General features: G+C 39.8%; 1 protein-coding gene across 4 annotated transcripts in view; it reads left to right on the top strand.

The window, feature by feature from the left end:
- Positions 1-19,516, top strand: part of TSPAN9 (tetraspanin 9) — a 172,387-nt gene that overhangs the window by 146,094 nt on the left and 6,777 nt on the right. For all 4 annotated transcript variants that reach the window (XM_027722101.2, XM_039381612.1, XM_039381613.1 and 1 more), the window contains 2 exons: positions 16,782-16,973; positions 18,647-18,721. In XM_027722101.2, coding sequence (XP_027577902.1) covers positions 16,782-16,973; positions 18,647-18,721 — 267 coding nt within the window. The remainder of the gene's footprint in view (positions 1-16,781; positions 16,974-18,646; positions 18,722-19,516) is intronic.

The following is a 19,516-nucleotide window of genomic DNA, read 5'->3' on the forward strand; positions in this document are numbered from 1 at the left end:
ACTAGCTCTAAGTGGCTGTCTATTTTGGATATCTGCATAATGCAATGGATGAAATTCCATTAACAGTCTTACGTTTTTTCAGTAGAACGTAATTTACATTTTAATGAATTCTGCAGGGACAGAAATAAAACTGAAGATGTGACTGGATAGGGGATACACACCCTGCTTCCCTTAGAGCAAGCCTGTAGAATGAATTCTAGCTTTACTAGATGCCAGAGAATCCACACGAGCAAATTATTTTACATGCCCTCTAAGAGGGCAAGCATTAACAGAGGTTAGTTCACATGGAATCAGAAAGCCGAGATTCCAATCATGAGTCACAAATCTATGGGAATCCAGGTTTCATTATGTCTCCTGTGGCAAAGTTGTTTGCTTTTTTTAGGCCCCAGTCAAGTGAGTATGAGTTGTTGAGGACATATTTCCCTCCTGTAAGCTAAAATAAGTAAATCAGTCTGAAGAACTGCTGGATTTTTTTGCATGTGGAACGAATCACGCATAGGAAATATATTGATTCAGTGTTGGCATGGAATACTTGAGCCCTTAAGAGTAGTCTCACTGCATCATACCCAGATGTAGCTTGTGGGCAGAGATTTTTGTTCCTTACAGAATTTGAATACTGTTTTTCTTTTTCTGTGTGCATATGATGCAGTTAGATAATGATTTTCTCAAACAGTGAAGCTGCTGCTAGTATCAATGTGTTGTTACCAGTACTTGAGCCTTTTAAGAAGTAGAATATGCTGAGACAGCGTTTTGCTTTTTACCTTTCACTTCTCATATTTGGTACATTTATTTTGGCTTTCACATATGTGAAAGTGGCAGAGCAGAGATAAGAGATTGAAAGATGTCTTGCGTGATGTTGTGGCCAACAGCTTTTTTTATCTTATTCTGAAACATTTTGTAATTAAGTGTGTCTTTTGCTATTTTCATTGATTGCTGAAATGGTATTTTAAACTGCAGTCAGCTATGAAAGTGTTTTTAGGTAAAAGCACAAAGTAAACCAAAATAATTTTGAGTGCAAACCCATACTCTAGTGAGTATTTGTCAGTACAATTTGTAACTCTTGTCAACACAAAAGTTAGGGGAAATTGTTTTATGCTACTGCCACTCATCCGGCAATCACCTTCTCTGTTGATAGCTGAATTTTGACTTGCAAAATAAAATGCACTTACTCCTATCAGTATGGCTGGTGTAAAAGCTCTGTTACTGTTCTGATCTGTGCAGAAGTGAATACAAACAAATCTGTCAGACAGTGGGATGGAACTGTCTTCTGTAGTCCCAGTACTTCCCAACTGTGACCCCTATAGTCTTGTCAGCATGTTCAAATGTAATGCTGTCAGAACAGCAGCTTTTGTCTTTAATGAGCTTGTGTGGTGGATGGAGAGGCTCATTGAAAGGGAAGGAAGGGTGAGGCAACAGCAGTCTCACTTAGTCTTCCTCACTTCTGGTAGTATGTTTTCTGAACCTAATCCAGCCCCAAAAATGAGAACATATGGGAAGTCTGTGGAGAACCTGCAGAAACCAAATGATTTTTTGTGTTACAGTGGGAATTGAGACCTGTAACTTTACTTTACAGATTGTACAGCAAGTTATTTTTATTTAAGGTATTTCTTAGATATTTTTGAGAGTGTAAATTACTGTTGAAATCTAGAATTTTCCAGTACATTTATATCCATTGCATTTGTGTTTTGGAAGACTAAAGTGCAACTGGACTCCAGTGGGAAGTACTTTTCTCTGCTTCACAACATGTTCAGTTAGATTGTAGAGGCACAGAAAACACACAGTGTCTGCCACCTGAAATATTTCATCCATTGGTCATATTAGCAGACTGAACATGTAGTAGGGAAAGGACAATGTAAACTACAGGTAAGCCCGACAGTCCTTGCACTTTTCCCTAGGTATCAGGGACATCAGGTGTCACTGTTAGATGTACTGCTTGCAGAGTGCCCTCATGTTAATATTTGAAGTTCTAACTTTTATTACTTGTGAATCCTTGTGGATTTGTCTTTGCTAACCCAATTTCCTCTCAATCTGTCATGTGGAAAAAAAAAAGATACATGAGCTTATCTTCTGCTTCTCATATGGCCTTGTTTGTCCTGTTGTAGTTACTTTCTCTCACCTTTTCTAGGACTGCTCCTTTTAGATTTACCTTCTAATTCATTTGAAATCACTGCATCACAAACTGTGCTGTGTCTTTTAGTAGCAGTGCCTGTCTGAAGACTAAATATTTACATATCATGAATACTCATTTGTTTGATACAGTAATTGCCAGAGCTATTAATCATTGCTGATATTTACAGTTGGTTGCCAGACATTCTTTTGTCCCAGTCTCATTTTCCAGCACTTCAGATACCAGGATAACATCACAGCTCCTATCTGGCAACAGTGACTTCTTTCCTTGCTTTTCTGATAGCAAGATTGTTTTGTCATGGTATATGAAAAAAATACCATAATGGTGATGAAACAGCCCCAGGTCTTTCTCACCCTGATGGTAGCTGGACCATGGAAGTTAATCAACACTGAGCAGGATCAGACGTGACCTCAGTACTCCCTTAACTAAACCATTCTGGCATCTGTTCCTCTGCAGGTTCTTTCTTCTTACAGTGAGTTTGGCATGAAAATATTGTTAAAATATTCTAGATATAAATTGGAGCACGTCCTTTTTTTCTTGGTTCCACAATAAGTAGTCCTCAGTCTCCTTTCAGACAAGTCAGTGAAAGCTTTTGAAAGGTGTTTTCATGGAAGCAATGCAGGACTCAAAGACAGTTTGCAGTATGCATCTGTATTTGTTAAATGGTTGAGAAAGCATGCAGGATCACCCTTGAGGAGAAAAGGCAATGCAGAAAGAATCGTGCCTTGCAGAATATGCCATCTAAGGAGTCTTTCTGTTGTGCCTTTTGCAACCGGACATGCCTGTCTCGTATTGGCCTTTTTAGCCACCAACGTGCTTGCAACAAACGTGGGTAGAGCCCTTCCCAAATCTTCGTTCACGAAGCCCAGCCATGATGATGATGATGTTAAATGGTCTAATGCCGCTGTCCTGTGTTTGCTTTGGGATAGCAAAGGTATTTGTCCACCTGTAACTGGCTGAATTTTCCTGTGAATTTTCACGCTTCTTCCTGAACCAGTGTGATTGCATGTTTTTCATTTCCTTAAGACAGATCTCTGGATGGAAGGGAAAAGTGAGACTCAGTTAACTAATGAATCATCTGCCTACTCTGCTGCTTATAACTATCCTGACTGTAGCTCACGGCTGCTCTACTACCCCTTTTTATTTATCTGATCTGGCCCCTTTATAATAGCAATCCTTGTTAGTCTCTCTGAAGAGAATCAGGTTCAGCCTTATAGTATTTCCAGCAACCTGCAGGTGAAAAGTTTCACTTGCTTGAGGTATTTTACATCTTGAAAAGTAAGGAGATAGAGATGATTCAGGCAGTGATGGAACACATAAAATATTTTTAATTGAAGACCTCTTGACAGAGTATTTAACAATAAGTAGGTGTTCCCAATCCACTGGGAGATGTTATTTGCCAGGTAGTAGCTTCAAAATAGAACATATTAATAGAAAGGGGTAGAATAACTTTAACTACTACCAAAGAAATAATAAATCTGCACTGAATTAGTCAGTTTTAATACAATTTCTCTCTGGTAGATCTACTAGAGTTATTGATTTTTTTTTCCTTAACGAATGCTGAGCAAAGCTGTTCCTATTATTATCATTGCTATTTCACTATTTATTTATTATTGCTATTTATTATCATTGCTATTCACAAAATTGTACTTCAATACCAAGAAGAGCAGACAGTGCAGAGGACAAAGAGCTTGTTTTCCTGCCTTTGTTCCTGTTAGCTGTTGTATTTGAGTATTGGCGTGCTTGTTCTACTGAAAGCTTAAGCAACACAAGGTCACTGGGAACTGGAAGCCGTGCTATTGTCTGACATAAAGTAAGTAAAACTGAAAGTCAGTTTTACTCCTTAGTTATCAGTGGTGCCAGAAGAATTAAAGAGAGGAGTGAATCCTCTACAGTTTTGTGCTGTTTTAACAACAAATTGACCGAGAGTAGAATGCTTATAGTCCAGAAAGTACAAGGCTTACTTCACACTTATACAGTGATGGGTTTACAAATAACTTCTGTAGGTATATGCTTCACATTGATTCCTCACACCTTTTCTCAGAAATGCCTCCAACATCTGAAAGAGAAGGGTACAAGTCAGTTTGCAGAATGTAGTTTAAGCCCCTTTTGAGCAGGTGGAGAGCACTAAGTGTTTGAGATGCAGTGTTCTTGGTTGTAGCCTGCAGTGCATCTTCAAGAGAGGATCTTAGATCATGGTAACTTCTTTGGGGCTATACAGGTCCTCAGTCCTTTTAGACAAATTTGGGTGAGGATTGCTGACTGTTGACGCACCACAAGTCCTTTGAACATCTGATTTTTTTTTTATTTTTTTTTGTTACTGCTGCATTTATTTGGTATTAAGAGATAGAGCAGAATTAAGCAGCTGTGGTTAAAATAAACAAAGAGGATAAAGTGGCTTCAGGAGAATTGGATCAGGAAAAAAGAGACAGATTAACAACATGTGACCAACAGAGGTGCCTAAATTTCATAAAGTTATGCCAGTGGATGCTAAATATTGTAAATGTTTGTTTGATGGTAGACTGACCAGAATCTAACTGTGCTCCTTGTTGGGCATAAAGTGTCCATGCATAAGTAGTAGGGGCTTCCATCTCAGAAGAAAGTACTGCAGATGCATGCCCCTGCATTTGTGCAAATATATAACATATGAATTTACCATATAGTTTTAAACAACCATACAGTTCTATTTTCAAAAGGCTTTAATGGAGTTGCCCAAAAATTAGAGCACTGAGGGGACTCAACTGATAATGATTACATTTGTTTTTCTCTCTACTAACAATGGAATAAAATATGGTTTCCTGTCTTGTCTGATACATTTCTCTTGTGGCTTTTGTATACTGGAATTTGGACTGTGATTTAGATGTGCTGTTTGTTACTCTGGAAGCTGTCTTGGTAAAACTGTCTCTTCCTGGTGACATCTATGAAAGTAGTTGAAAAGTCTCCTTCCAGCTTTCAAAGCCTTGAGTGCTGGTTTTGAGTCTGTGAATCAAATGGTTTTGGAAAGAGGTTTTAATAGTGAGGCAAACGAAAACATTTTTACTAGCCAAATCATGGTTACTAACATGTAAAAATCTTGTCCTTTGTTATGGTTGCACAAGGATTAAGGATTGTAGTAAAATATTCTCCAAATTTTCCAAGAATTAGAAGAACAAAATTCACTTCTCTTTCTGTTCTGCATGTTTAATGGGATTAAACAGCAACATGCACTTGCTTTTGCTATCAAACTCAGATATAAATGTTTCTATGGAGCAATGAATTCAGGAGATCTTTCTGTTCAGCTGGTTTTCAGATTGGATTTTCATCTCAAGTGAAATTAACTTTATGGTAATACATTGAAAAATAAAATAAAATAATTTAAAAATCATTGCACATTTTCATTTTGTAATTACTGTTATTACATAGGGAAAAGCCCTAAATTTACATCTCCTGACATGTAGTTTCAAAAAGTTTTGCACTAACAGGACAGCATTGTAATTTGCTGCCTGTTTTCAGTTTGAAGTCTCTAGATAGGGTCATTTGCAGGAATTAAAGAGAGACTGAGTTTAATCCCCAAATTTTGTGTTTCAGAAAGATATCTTTTCAGTTATGTGTGTTTAGGAAATAGGGCTTAATGCTCAGAAGTGCTTTGTTAGGCTGATGGATTCTCATTCATTATGATGAATTGCTTAGAGAATTTTTCAGCTCTTATCCCCTTGCTTACTAATGAGAAAAAGGTTTAATGTGAAGATTATGTATAATGCTTTGTTACTATATTTTAGATGAGCTATTATTGTCAGTCTGTTATCAAGGACAGCATAACTGCACATTCTAATGTATGCATAAGGTTAGTGTTTCTGTAGGAACCACAAGTCCTTTATGGGCTTTATGAATTACACAGCCTTCACAAATTACATAGCCTTATGAATTATATGTTAAATATCCTTCCAATCAAGTTTCCACTGTGGAGTGACTGCATAATTCCTTCTTCTATATTAGTTATTCTCTGGATTTTATATATGTTGTCTTTGACATTTTGAACTCTCTGTGGTCTTTGATGTTTTTCCATCCAGCAGATGAGTAACTGGGGTCCTGCCAGTCCTTCTGATCTCGGGAGTCTCAGTATTTGATCTATAATTTTTAATTTTTTTTTCTAATACTGTTTCCAAGTTCTGCCTCCATTCTCCTTCCTGCCCTCTGAGTTTAACTGTCACTTAGATTGTAGTGCACATTCTAATCCTTCTTCATAAATCATCTCTGAATCCTCTTCGAATGTTCAGTCTTCTTTCTTGCCAACTGCACTTTGGGCACTATGTCTTATATACAAAAAGATTATAGTGCTGACATTGGCACAACTAAATTTGACCTTTCACAGCTTCAGGCAGAGACAGTTTTGTTGTTTTTTGCTTTGTTGCCTTTCTACATGCCACTCAAAATAGCTGTGAAGTTTTGGAAGAAGAAATACTGCAGTCCAAAGCAATGTCTCATTAGCTTTGACACTTTGCTTCTTTATATCAACTTTTCCCAAAATATCTTGCAGAAAGTCTGTGTTTTGGAATATAATTCTGCAGGTGTATGTTTCCTTTAAATTAATCCTTTGTTTCCTTTCTATTGCTACTTTTCTCCACGCTTGTGTTTTAAATACTGACAATTTATCATCTTGAATTTCATGAACAAGATGTTTACCCCCTCATAATTAATGACAATCATTAGCAAATCAGTGCTGTGCTTGTGTTGGACACAACCTTGAATAATGGAGGGGGCTTATTCCTTACCTGTTCAGGCAAACACTAGGTACTGGGCTAAAAAAAAGAGGGGGTATGTGTGCATAGTGGAGAATAGAGCTGCAATATAGTTATTAATTGATATCTGACAGCTTATCTCCTAATGAAATCATGGAATAGGTGTGGTAGGAAGGGACCTGTTCAGATCATCTAGTCTGCCACCCCTTGCTCGAGCAGAGTTGGCTAGAACAGGTTACCCTGTACAGTGTGTAGTCAGGTTTTGAATATCTCCACAAGAGGAGGCTCCGCAACCCTTCTAAAGTTGAGTTAAATCACATCGGCACCTCTCCTCTCATCCACCGAGCTAGTCACCTCATTGTAGAAGGCTATTGGGTTCCTTAGGCATGATTTCTCCTTTGTAAATCCATGGGGACTACTACATATCACCTTCTTGTCCCTCATGTATTTGGAAATGGTTGCTCCATTATTTTCCCAAGGATTTAGGTGAGACTGACTGGCATATGGTTCCCTAGATCTTCCTTCTCTAAGATAGGAGTGACATTTGTTTTCTTTCAATCTTTTCAGTAACCTCTCCCAATTGCTATGACATAACAAAAGTAACTGAGAGTGGCCTTGCAGTGACATCATCTGTGAGAAATTCCATCAACATGGAGAAGCACAGATGATAGCCCTTACACAAGTTACAGTGCCATGCTTTAGCCTGCAGTGCTGTTTCGAAGATGGCATCTTTGCTGATGTTATTTCAGCTGTGTGGTTTCCATCAGCCCCAGCTCCCACTTCCCTTAAAGTTCTGGGGGTCTCCCCCAGCTGTACAGTGAAGTTGAAGCTGGTGTTTTGTGGGAAGATGCAGAGGCCTCTCAGTCCCACTTGAAGTATTGGGCTCTTTGCCTGTGGCAGGCTTTGGACTGGGGCACCTTGGTGACCTCCTAGGAGGGGTCTGCAACCCTTGGACATCTTTCAACTTGTTTATGTCCATCATCCTTTTGGTGCCGTTCTACCTTCTTGAAGTCTTACCCCAGCTCAGACTGCTTGTTCTGCAGTCTGCTAAAGTGGGGGATCCCAACACAGCCTTTTACTTTTGTTTACATTTAACCTGGAATTATTTATTCCATTAGCTCTTAATAAAGAATGTTTTATGAATTTTATAACTGTTTTCAGCCAATCACAGAGCGGTGATATTAACAAAATGGCACCTCCCTGCCATAAAAGGGCAATGCCCTGTCTAAACAGTGGCCAAACCGAAATAATGTTTCCTGTGTACGTATGTAGGCATACATATGACTCATAACTCTTTACTGACTCCTTGTCATCCATCCCAAGGCAGAGTGCTGTGCATTTCCACTGCTCTCTCACATAAGGTGCAGTGTCCCCTCCTTGTCTTCCCAGCCTGATCTGCCTAAAGAGTGTTTTTATCCATCACAGCACTCCAGTTAAGTGAGTTATCCCACTATCTGTTATAGCCTTGTAACTGTGCTCAGATGCATGGTTCCTCCTTGTTGTTCACTGTGTTGTATGTGCTGGTGTACAGACATTGGAGAGAGACAAGTGTGCTGATTCTCCAGTGAGGGCAAGACAGCTCTCCCTGTAAGGTTTCCAAAGGTAATAGATTTTATGTGTTCATTAGAAATGACATGGTTGTTGAATTTTTCACAAATGAGGAAGAACATAGTAACTGAGGAAATTATAAAATCACAGAAATGTTCCTTGACAGGAATTTCTGCAAGTCATACCAAGTGGTACTGTTGCTAGTGCTAGGTCAGGTCAACCATGACTGCTTCTAGCAAAGCATTGCAAACCTTTGTGACTGGAGATTTTGACACCTCCTTGGTAACTTAAAGTGCTGTACTAATTTCTCAGTACTTCATGTGCACCACGAAGTATCCAAGTTGCCCTTCAAGTAAATAAAGAGGTTAAGCTGTTCTTGACAAACCAAGCAAACCCAGATATAACAACTTCCTTTTAAAAAACATGTCCTTTATTGAAGACTCCAGTGTGACCAGGGAAGAGCATGCAAGCCAAAGCTTAAGGCTTCTGCCTGCAAATTTACACATTCCAAAACCACAGATTGATAAAAGTGTCCGAATTTAATGCTCCTCAGGGTAGCTCTCCCTCTGCTAGTCCCACAAAAGATCACAGTCTCTGATAACCTCATTTCAGTTTTTCAGGACTATCCTAGGAGTACTCCTGGGGGAATGACTCTAAGAAGAGGATAACTGCTTTCTCTGGCAGATGAATTAAGGACATTCAGCATTTGCACAGATTCTAGTTCTGTAGCTTCTATTACTCCCAGGCTGTCATTACAGGTGTTACAGCACTAGACTCAAAGAAGAAATCAAAATGATTCCCTTGTCTTCCATCAATGTCCAGTTCATAGGAATCTTGTAGAGGAGTTTAAATTTGCTATATTGTTATGGCAGTAGCACTAAGTAGGTATTTTAAAGTATATTCACCTACTTCCATACTCCATTCTCATTTCCTAGTTTATGGCTGAAGAACTTCTCAGATTTTGATGTTCTTGCTAAATTTTGGATCATCCGTAGAAGATGATCTTGCTTTGCAAGAAACCTCTGAGATTGTCAGCTGTTAAACCCCAGTTTTGATTAATCCTGTGGATTATCTAGCCAGTGTGGGAAAATTTATCTGGTCTTACCTGAAAATCTCCTTTAAGCACCAGCCCTTTCCAGAGATGGATTAACCACCCAAATCCAGAGATGGCGATTGGCATCCAAAAACTTAATTTGCAGAAAGCATATCTCTGTTTTGGAATGTGTTTTGAAGTGGTAGAAACCATGTAGTTCTCATCTCTGCTCCTCTCAGAACAGTTATTCTGATCTGTAACTCAGAGAAGGATACTGCAAAAGCAAAAGGTGAGCACCTCTGCCTGATGGGAAATGACAGAATGACTCTTCTGCTGAGCTTTGAATCCTCTTTCCTCTTTAAGTCACCCTCACACACCCCCTTTGATTAATATTCTGGTCTCAACAGAGCAGTTAATGCATTGTGATAGTTTGAAAAATCCCGTTAATTCTGGTGACAATATGTCTGGACAACAAAGTTAATAGCTTCCAAAACTGAGGTTAGTTAATGTGCATTAAAATAAGAGCAGAGATCGCTATGTCTTTTGAGACAGGATGGTGGTTTTTTGAATGGTATCTCTTACTGGTTTGAATCTCTATACCAGGCTGCTTCCAAATGAAAGGACCAGATCCAAAATGCACAGAAGATGTGAACTCTTCCTTCTGATCTGAAGAGTCTTTGAATCAGGTTTTCAGTTGCTAAAGAAAATGATATCCATCTTTATATCTCATGGAAGTTTTCTTTAAAAATTCCTGCATGGTGCGAAAGAACAGCCTTTCAAACTGTTTTCCAAGATGTATTGCTTCTTGATTCCTTAAGAAACCTGTGAGCTCATTAAGATATCATAAATGAAGGAGAGGGGAAAATATTAAACCAAAACCCATGATCAAAGTAAGACTTTACTACTTCATAAGGGCCACTGTCTTCCTTATCTCATCTGCATGTTGACTGGTCTGAGAGTCAGTTGGAGAAAAGGTGGAAAATCTTTCTATCTTGAAAAGAAGAGCTAAGATAGGTAACCTTTATCTTGTAGAACTTACCAAACAGAAGGAAAATATTACTGGCAGCTTTTCCAAAGTGTTGTTGTCACCAGCAGAAGGGAGGGGTTTAAGAGCCACCTGGACACTGAAAAACCTTTCTGTGCTAGGCTTTGGTGGTGCATTCTGCTTGTCCATGTGGCTTTTTCATTCTTGTCCTTTTGGTGCAGGTCATCTTTCTGTTAACTTTTTGTTTAAATAAAGGCCTGTTAAAGCCTAATTCAGAGTGTCTTTCTGTCACTGCAGTTGTCCTGAAATCAATTCCCAGCACTGACACTTGTTTTTTCAGTCATGATGTTAGTATTTCCTAGTAACAAACCTCCTTTGCTTATTGCCACTTATGGGGGCCATATTTAAGCTGTTCCGTGTATTTTTCATTGTATCATTTTTGCTTCAGGCAAGATTGTCTGTTTTAACACAGCACAGAAGAAGGTGGGGAGCTTTCTGTTATCTGTAACTGGGCCACAGACAGCCCAGGGCATGTTATTCGAAGTGGAGTACAGAGACACACGCTGCTTCTTTTTGTCCCTTGTGGTTGTCTCTCAGTGTTTGGTTTCTAAATGTCTCTGTTCTATTCCAAGTGCATTAAGAGGTCTCCTGGTGTTTAACCAGCACTAGGAAGTCTGATGGCAAGAATAAATCTTCCCTCCGCTCTTTCTCTCTTGTACTTAGTTGTGCACCTTTTCCATCACTCATTTTGTGCATGACATGGAAAAGTCAACAAGAATATGGCCTCATCCCTTTTCCTGATGCTGTTCAATGACTTCAAGAGCAAGTCTATCAATATAATTCTATTAATAAACCTTACCAGAATGACATTTCCTACCCCTTCTTTACCCTACCTTGTTTGCTGCTTGGTAGTTTTGCTGGATTCTGCATTCATTGTCTTACTCTGAGAAGCAGGAAATGTCATTATTTATGTATATGCTAAGAAACTATAAATGCTATTACCAATACATAAAATCATCTAGCCCTTACTGACAATTGTGACCACAATGCTTGATTGTTGTAATCACCTATGGCATAATCGATCAATTTACTTCTCAGTTATGTGAAGCAAAATGTACTAAAAATGCTTGCTAGTAGTCCCCTTGTTCCTATTATTGGAAAAGACTGAAGAGACAGGCTGTTTGGTTTTCATACTGACCTCTGGAGTTCTGAATGTTTCATTCACATCCTGTGTAGTAATACTTCCCAGGCTAGCTAGTCCTGTGCACAATCTCCTTCTGTACAATATGTCGGCGTTGGCATACCTCTGACCATCTGTGTTGCCCTTTCCTAGGTCTTATAAATTCTTCCTATATCTTCTTTTTGATAATGCGACTAAACCTGGATATGGTGCTGTATTGTGAAAGTTTGTATTGTATTAGTTCATGCAATGCTCAAAAATGTAGAATAAAATAAAAGAGCCCGTTTCCCACTCTGGTGATAGCATTTGTCAGGGAAAGACTTGTTTTGGGGTTTCTCTCTCTCTGAGTTTATCTGGACTTCTCATTTCTCTTGACGCATTTGAGATTCTTATTGTTTCCTAGAATGTTGTAATTTTTCTGAGCACAGTGATGATGACAGATAGATGTTGAGGTATTGAAAAGAATTCAGATTTTGATCAGTGAAATAGCAAAGTGTGGGAGGTCCTGTGAGGAAAGTTGGTGTTCCTTTTGTTTGCTTTTAAGCTCAAAATATATGTACCATAGCTTGGCTAAATTACTCGGTAAGTAAAAGTGTCTGACTTTATGATAGTGTTCTGTGGTGTCATAAACACCAGGGGAAGGAGAGATTTGAGGGTTGCCTGGAGGATGATGATTTCTAATCATGAGAGGGAAACAAGCCAACATTTTTTGAGAAGAAAAATCTAGTGAAATTTATTATGCTGTTGAACCATTTCTCTAGGGGAAGAATGTCAGTGCCATCACTCTCACACAATTAAATACCAAGCAGCATATATTATTTCATTATATGGTGAAAAAGGAATTAATAAGATGACTTGATATATTTTTTTCTCCTTTCACTCTCCAGGATTCAGTTGTTCCAAATAGAAAGAGGTGGATCCTGTGAGAATAAGAAGCAGTCAGAACATTTTTTATAGTGTTCATGTAGTATAAAAAATGAGAATGGTATAGAATAAACTGTCAGAGAAAGGTAGTTTATTGCTAGAATGCTAGCCAGCTTTGGTTGGTATGGTGTATGCAATTAAGTCCCATGTCAGTAGCATTTGTCATGGGACCTGAGGTTTAAAGCATAAATTTTAGCATCAACAATACTGCTACTCTGTAGAAAGACAGGGAGAAAAACAGAGAAGAAAGCACAAAAATCAAGGAGCTGTGGAGAGGAGAAATACTAAATTTGTCTTAAACTCTTAGAGCTATTTGGTATGGGATGCCCCCTTGTGGAAGTTTTTAGCATGCCATGTCTTTTATTAAATCTCTTGCAAGTCTTTCTGACTTTTTACTCTCTTCAGTCATTGTAGATAATCCTGCTTGCATATATCAGCCTTCGTCTTTAATAGCCCCTCCATCACCTGATTTTTTATGCAATCTGAACTTTCAGTGTAACTTAAGGGTGGAGAAATCTTACTTTGGGAGGTAGAAAGTCTGTGAAAAGGAGAATTTAGCTTGGAAATCAGGCGTGGTGAGAACATGATCAGCGCAGATACTGTGGTGTAGTTGTAGTACTGAACTAAATAAGTGTTTTTACAAAGCTCTGGATGATACTGTAATCACATCGTGTGCTTTGGCATACTACCCAATCACTACAGAAGTTGGAAAGGAAAGTTGTCTTCCGTGGGACATTAGAATTGCAGGAAAAAATAACAAATGTCGATATGTCTGCAGCCTCAGCTGATGTACAAATTCATTTTGCATTGTAAAGGACCGTCCTCCCAGCATGTTCATATGTCTGGCATTCAAGTTGCGTCCCCACAGTGGTCTGCCTAGGGACAGCACCAGACCTTTGTTGCAAACATTTCACATCAAGTATTGAAGACTTCTTCTTAAAAAGGCATTGTGGAAAGGTGAAGGTGCAGGTGACTGGTCTTCTGCCAAAAACAAAGTGTTTTGCTCCTGAGTTTACCAAAATACTGATGTGGCTACCACAAGCAAGTGAAGGTATGATCTGCCCTGTATGGAAGTGTATATAGAAGGCCTCCTGAGCTGAGACCCTGTCAAAGGCACAGAAGCCATCTGTCTGTTTTTCTGCCCTGCAGCTTTGATTCTTCTTCTGCTCTTGGTCCTTCTTTTTAGTCTTCATGTCCATCCCATGGAGCACCAGTGGGCCCATCACTTTTCTGATTTCCTACACTTGAAGGTACCTCTCCCCTCATCTAAGCAATTAGCTGCTTCTGACTTTGTCTAATTAAACATAAATGTGAGCCTTGTAATTTCCTAGCTACCTTTCTCTTCTAGACTCAATCTCAGTCGAGACTGTGCTGCAGAATTTTTTCAAATGTAAAGAGATGCTGGTAGGGGCTTCTTTCTTCTATCTCATAATTGGCATTAGATCCCAAGGTGTGACTCTTCATGGGCTGATCTTTCTATTGATCACATTTGTCCTTTACTTGCCCTTCCTTTTGCCCTGATCTTGCTCTTACCACCACCTTGTTTATCTGCAATGATCTATTGCTTTTGGCCCGATGGTTCCAGAATTCACTGCACTCTTTCAAAACACTTGAGCTAGGACTGTGATTTCTGAGCCTAACAGAGTCTGAAAGTCCAAGGAATACATTTGTGAATGACCTTTAAAGTCTGAATTCAGGTTCTGATGGAAAGTTACACTGAACAATTTCAGACTTTGGTAGAAACTTCTTTGGAAACCTTTCAAGTCTCATCGATGGGGTATTATGAAGTCATTGATTGAAGTGCCATCAGCTAATGGCAATGGCAGCCCTGGAAGCTTAGAAGTGCCATTTAATATCTTAAATGAATGTTGTGTGGTGAGAGCTGCTTCTGACCTCCTGAACCTTTAAGGTCTCAGCCTAAGCAACTGCCTGCAGTTCTCATCTAACGGTGAAAACAGCTGAGCCATAGAGTAGATTCCTGAGTGGGCTTGAGGCACCAAAACTGCAGCAGTTCAAGGACAGAGTAGATGAAATTTAAAGCAGGAGCAATAGGGTGGCTGGTTCCATGAACTGTAGACAGTTTAAACCTGTAGCAATACCTATTGGGTCCTGCAGCAGAATACAATCACGAGGCTTCTGTTTAGTATCCCCCCCCCCCAGCTTTTTACTGCTCTTAAGTTCACACTGACCTTGCTGACATACCATGGAAGGCAATGTGAAATCAATTCAAAACTATTAATCGGAGAGGACAGATTTGAGGGAAGAGATGAAAGTCCTGTAGCCCTCCCCTGCCACACGTGTGTGTGTATGTTTTGTACCAGTCTTAGCACAGGGATAATAGATGTTTGACTTTTTTCTGCTCCACACACTAATATTGCAGCTGCATACAGGTCTGTTATAGGAAGCAGATGTGGTGACGTTTATCCTCACCCAGTGATGCAAAGCTCCCCAACTCACTCTGAAGAATTAGTGTGTGTTGAGTTTCGGAAGCAGAGGTGCTTCCCACTCTCCTTACAAGAATGCTGAAAATTTCCTCTATTATTCAATGCATGTTCTTGTGAGCTTTAGACACTTGTGCGGTTTTCCTCCAGATTGCTAAACTAAAGCTTAAGTGCAAAGGGATGTGGAAATTACCACCAACACAATATAGTTACTCTCCATCTCTCATTTTCTTTTTCTGCCTACACAACACTATATTTTTGTGCTTGGTACATTGAGAGATGCTTTACTCTGCCTTCCTTGGGAATGCCTGTGAGTATCTTGCATAAGGACTACTCCTGGTCCCAATTTTTCACTGAACTGATGAATCTCCCTAGATTCAAAAGCAATTTCAAAAGCTTCAAGCAAACTAGGAAGAGGGCTCAGAGGGGACAAAAGGGTCACAAGGGAAGTAAAAGAAATTAGTATGTATATGATTATAACAATATAAGCTTATCTCAAAGATAAGGTGATGTGATTGCAAGAAGATACTATTCTAGTTCTTCTTCCACGTTCTGTGAAGCAGCAAAACCAAAAGAAGCCAGCTGTACCCGGAACTATCAGCCCTGCTGGTAAAGTCACCTCAGACAGATACTTACCTGCAATGACAGGTCTTCATGGTGCCAGATTTGTGCTCATCACAAGGAAGGATTGAAGCCTGGTTTAGTGGAGGAGCTATTCTCTGATGTTCACTTTCCTGTTTGAGTAAAAGTATGCAAGCACGATGGGGTGAACTGGGTGTGGGGAACCTGCTAGATGACAAGAACTCATGTTCCACTGCTGACAGGTGAACACCAGCAGCTTTGGGATATTACTGTTAGTAATGATTAGGTGCAGTTTTGTTTTTCCCATACAGTGGTCCAAGTAAATTGGAGCAGAAATACTCTGAGTTGGGGGTGGTGGGTTGCACTTTGATCCCCTTGTCACTTGAAGATAATGTGAATTTCACCTCTGACCTTGACAAAGGCTAGAATTGGTGGGAAACTAATAGTACTGTTGAGTAGTTCACAGATTTAATGAAAGTACAACTAACTCCTACATCAGATTTCACTGCACAGTGATCACAGGTCAGATGGGAAGTTGTATAACAGCCATGAGCTAACTTTGAGCTAGTACTAAAAGATGGCCAGCTTAAGGCCCCCCATAATGCAATACTTGGCCCTTGTTCTGAAGACCTGCCCTATGACTTAAGATGGGAAACCTTATTTCCTTAACCAGACATCATACTATTAAAAGTGAGAAACAAAGTGAAGTTAATTTTATGGTTTTTAGCAGCTATGCATTTCCTTCAGGTTCTTTTACTGATGGAGAGAAGCAAAAGTTGAACTTCCTGTAGAAAATGAACATAGAAATCTGATTTTTTTGATGTCGAACACAGGCAAACAACACTAAAGCTATGAAAACTCATACTGAAACCCAACATGGCTACTGGGACTGGGCATTTTATGACAAATATTTATTGAAATGATGCTATTGATTAAAATTGCATTGGGTTTTGCTGTTGGGAGATCAATGAATAGCTCTAGTTTCATGTGCTAAGTCTTTAAAAAGAGAATTCTGCCATCCAGTGGCTTTCAAATAGAATTATAAGTATAGGCGACATGACCAAGTCTAAGTAAGAACATTTAATTTCACTTTGTTTCTGCACCAAGCCAGTGAAAGCATTACTGCAGAACACTTATCTGAGAATTTACCTGTGAAATTCTTTCTTTCCAGAGTTGCTGAGAAAGGAGACGGTGACAATTTTTTTTAATGCTTACACCTTTCTTTTGTTTCTCTCTTTGCAGTTATGTGGCTGTGGTCTGCTGGGTGTGGGCATCTGGCTGTCGGTGTCGCAAGGAAACTTCGCCACATTTTCTCCTAGCTTTCCATCACTTTCAGCTGCCAACCTAGTCATTGCCATTGGCACAGTGATCATGGTGACCGGCTTTCTGGGCTGTCTAGGTGCTATCAAGGAAAACAAGTGCCTCCTGTTGAGCGTAAGACATCAATGTTCCTTTTCACTAAGGAAGTGATTGTTGCTTTGTTATTATTTTATTTGAATGATCAGTGCAAAATAGCCTTGTGACTCACTGTAATATTGCCCTTGGCTTTCAATCCTCTGTATGCTTGCAGTATGACTTCCCACAGCTTTGATCACAGTGATATTAATGGTGTATTAGCAAATGTATCCTTGTCACTATGTGCCCTAATGTATTAAATAGCACAGAAAATTACTATCAGCTACCTCTAGTTAAACATGAACTGTAGGATCAACCTGGATAGCCCTTCTAGAAATGCCTGTTGGAAAGATGGACTGAAAAAATCATAAGCACAGAGGGGCTCAAAACCTCTCATTGCTATTTTCTGCATTTCCCTTATCTAAGGGCAGAGGGTGGTGGAAACCATTTGACCAAAAGTTAAGAAGTCCAGGTCTCTGCCAGGCCTTATCAATTAAAAAAAAAAAAAAAAAAAGAAAAAGTCTGATCCTTGCTAGTTGCTGTTCAGCACTGAAGCACAGAGGTTTGGATCCCCTCTCAGAACACACAGTGTGGACCACTCCTCTTGCATAAACCCAGGAGGGCTCATCATGCTTCTCCCCACCCCAAGGAGAAAGGTAATGTGGCAGAAGGTGAGAGGAGGGCTTTCAAGCAGACAGCTTCCCATTCAGTCACACCTTATGAATACAGATGCTGTGATGTTCAGGAGCAAGTTTTCCTTGTGCAAAAGTCTCCCTTATAGGATGTTGGGGAACAGCTGGGCAGCATTCCTTAAACCACCTCAGAGAGTTAAACTGGAGGGAAAATGTGCACCTGGTTTTTGCTGTCTGATTTCTTGGACTGTATGTTGTACAGCTAGGAGTGCAAAGAGAGAATAGTAATGAGGTCCATGTCATTCATCCACAGACTGCAACACCAAACACCAGCCTTTTTTTTTTTTTTAAGAGTATTTATATTCTTACAAGGTTCTGCAAAAGTCTCTTTATACTACCATGACTATCACAAGTTTCCAACTGGAGAGCTAGCTGTACTACATACTGCTTCTCCCCATGTTTGGGCAGCTGGTGCCATGCCTATCTGACAGTCTGCTAGGGCATAAAGGCATGGGTAAAAAAAAGCATAGCAGGCATGAAAAGTAGTGAGAAACTACTAGAAGTCACACTTGGGATGCCCCTGCAGACAGACATTTCAGATACAGAGAGTTGGGAATGGAAGGCCTGAGTAATAATATAATGACTGTTCCACAGTCAGATGTGGTTAAAGCCCACCTGCCAGGGAATCACTGCTGAGGCACATGACATTGATCTTTAAGGTAAGGGGTTTATCATATGTGCTGTAGTCTGTATGAAGGAAAGAGGGCTGTGTGCTGTGACAGCAGTCAAAAGGAGCAAGACAAAAGCATGGCTGAAACCTGCAAACTGGTAGTAGGCCAAAACCTAAGATTTTGAGAATGCTACACCGTGAATTTCCTCACTGATGGCAAGGCCCTCAGAAATTTTAGTGGCAGTATAGTATCAATATGCCTGAATAGTTTGAAATCAAACTTGCATGGTTTTGGCAGTGCAGGAAAGGTTTAGAGGACAAGGCCCATAGTCTTCATAGTTTCTAGAAGCCCCAGCTTTGCATTCTGTTTGGCAAGTATGTATACACTGTTTGTTTTTGCTTTGTTCTAGTTTTTCATCGTTTTGCTGATAATTCTCCTGGCAGAGCTGATATTACTCATTTTGTTCTTTGTTTATATGGACAAGGTAAGCAAATATACCACATAGATTAATTATCTGTACTAGCATGTAAACCAGGTTCAGTTTGTTTTCGTTTGATAAAAGTATGTGGATTCTCCTTGATCTTCACTTTGGTGAAGGTTTCACCTTGAAACCTTGGCTGTTTTCTGTGAACTGCTTCTGAAGAGGGGGGAGGAGGTGATGAGGAGAGCAAGCAGAAGAGAAATCCCTGACATAAAACTGAGGTCCAAGGCCTCCCTTTTAATTTTCTTTTAAAATCTTAGATAGCCTTCAACATAGCTGTTTGATGCCTGCAAGGAGCTGATCATCTTGTGGACCTGAGTTGTCGGAGGTCCTACTTAAAACCTAGTTAGCTTCTTAGGGGCAACTCTTGGAACAGGATTGGAGGAGAGAGGCATGGGATATTCACAGGTTATTCCAGATGCCACCAGTTGTCACTTGACTGGGCAGTCCCAGAGAATTTGGCAAGGGTGCAAAATGGATCAGGAGGCAGCTTCTCGTAAAGCTCATCTGTTGTAATCTGCTATCTCATAGAGACCAAGTGAAGTAGGCACAACTGGCTGGCCCCTTGGATATCTAAAACTGGAAAAGTGCCTGAGGAACTGGAGAACTCTGCTAAACACAGGGCAGAACCTTGCAGTATGAGCATGTCCAGACTTATTTTAAAACAGCTCCACCAGATCTTATCTCTTCTCAGGTTGTCATTTTAATGCCTGCTACTTCAGGGAGCTGAGGTGAACTTCTGATTTTGACTGGGATGTCACAGAGGGCTGAAAGAGATCTTATAATATAGTTGACCTT

Source organism: Pipra filicauda, unplaced genomic scaffold, assembly GCF_003945595.2.
Source record: "Pipra filicauda isolate LSUMZ 115617 unplaced genomic scaffold, ASM394559v2 scaffold234_size1211729_pilon, whole genome shotgun sequence".
NCBI classification, from domain to species: domain Eukaryota; kingdom Metazoa; phylum Chordata; class Aves; order Passeriformes; family Pipridae; genus Pipra; species Pipra filicauda.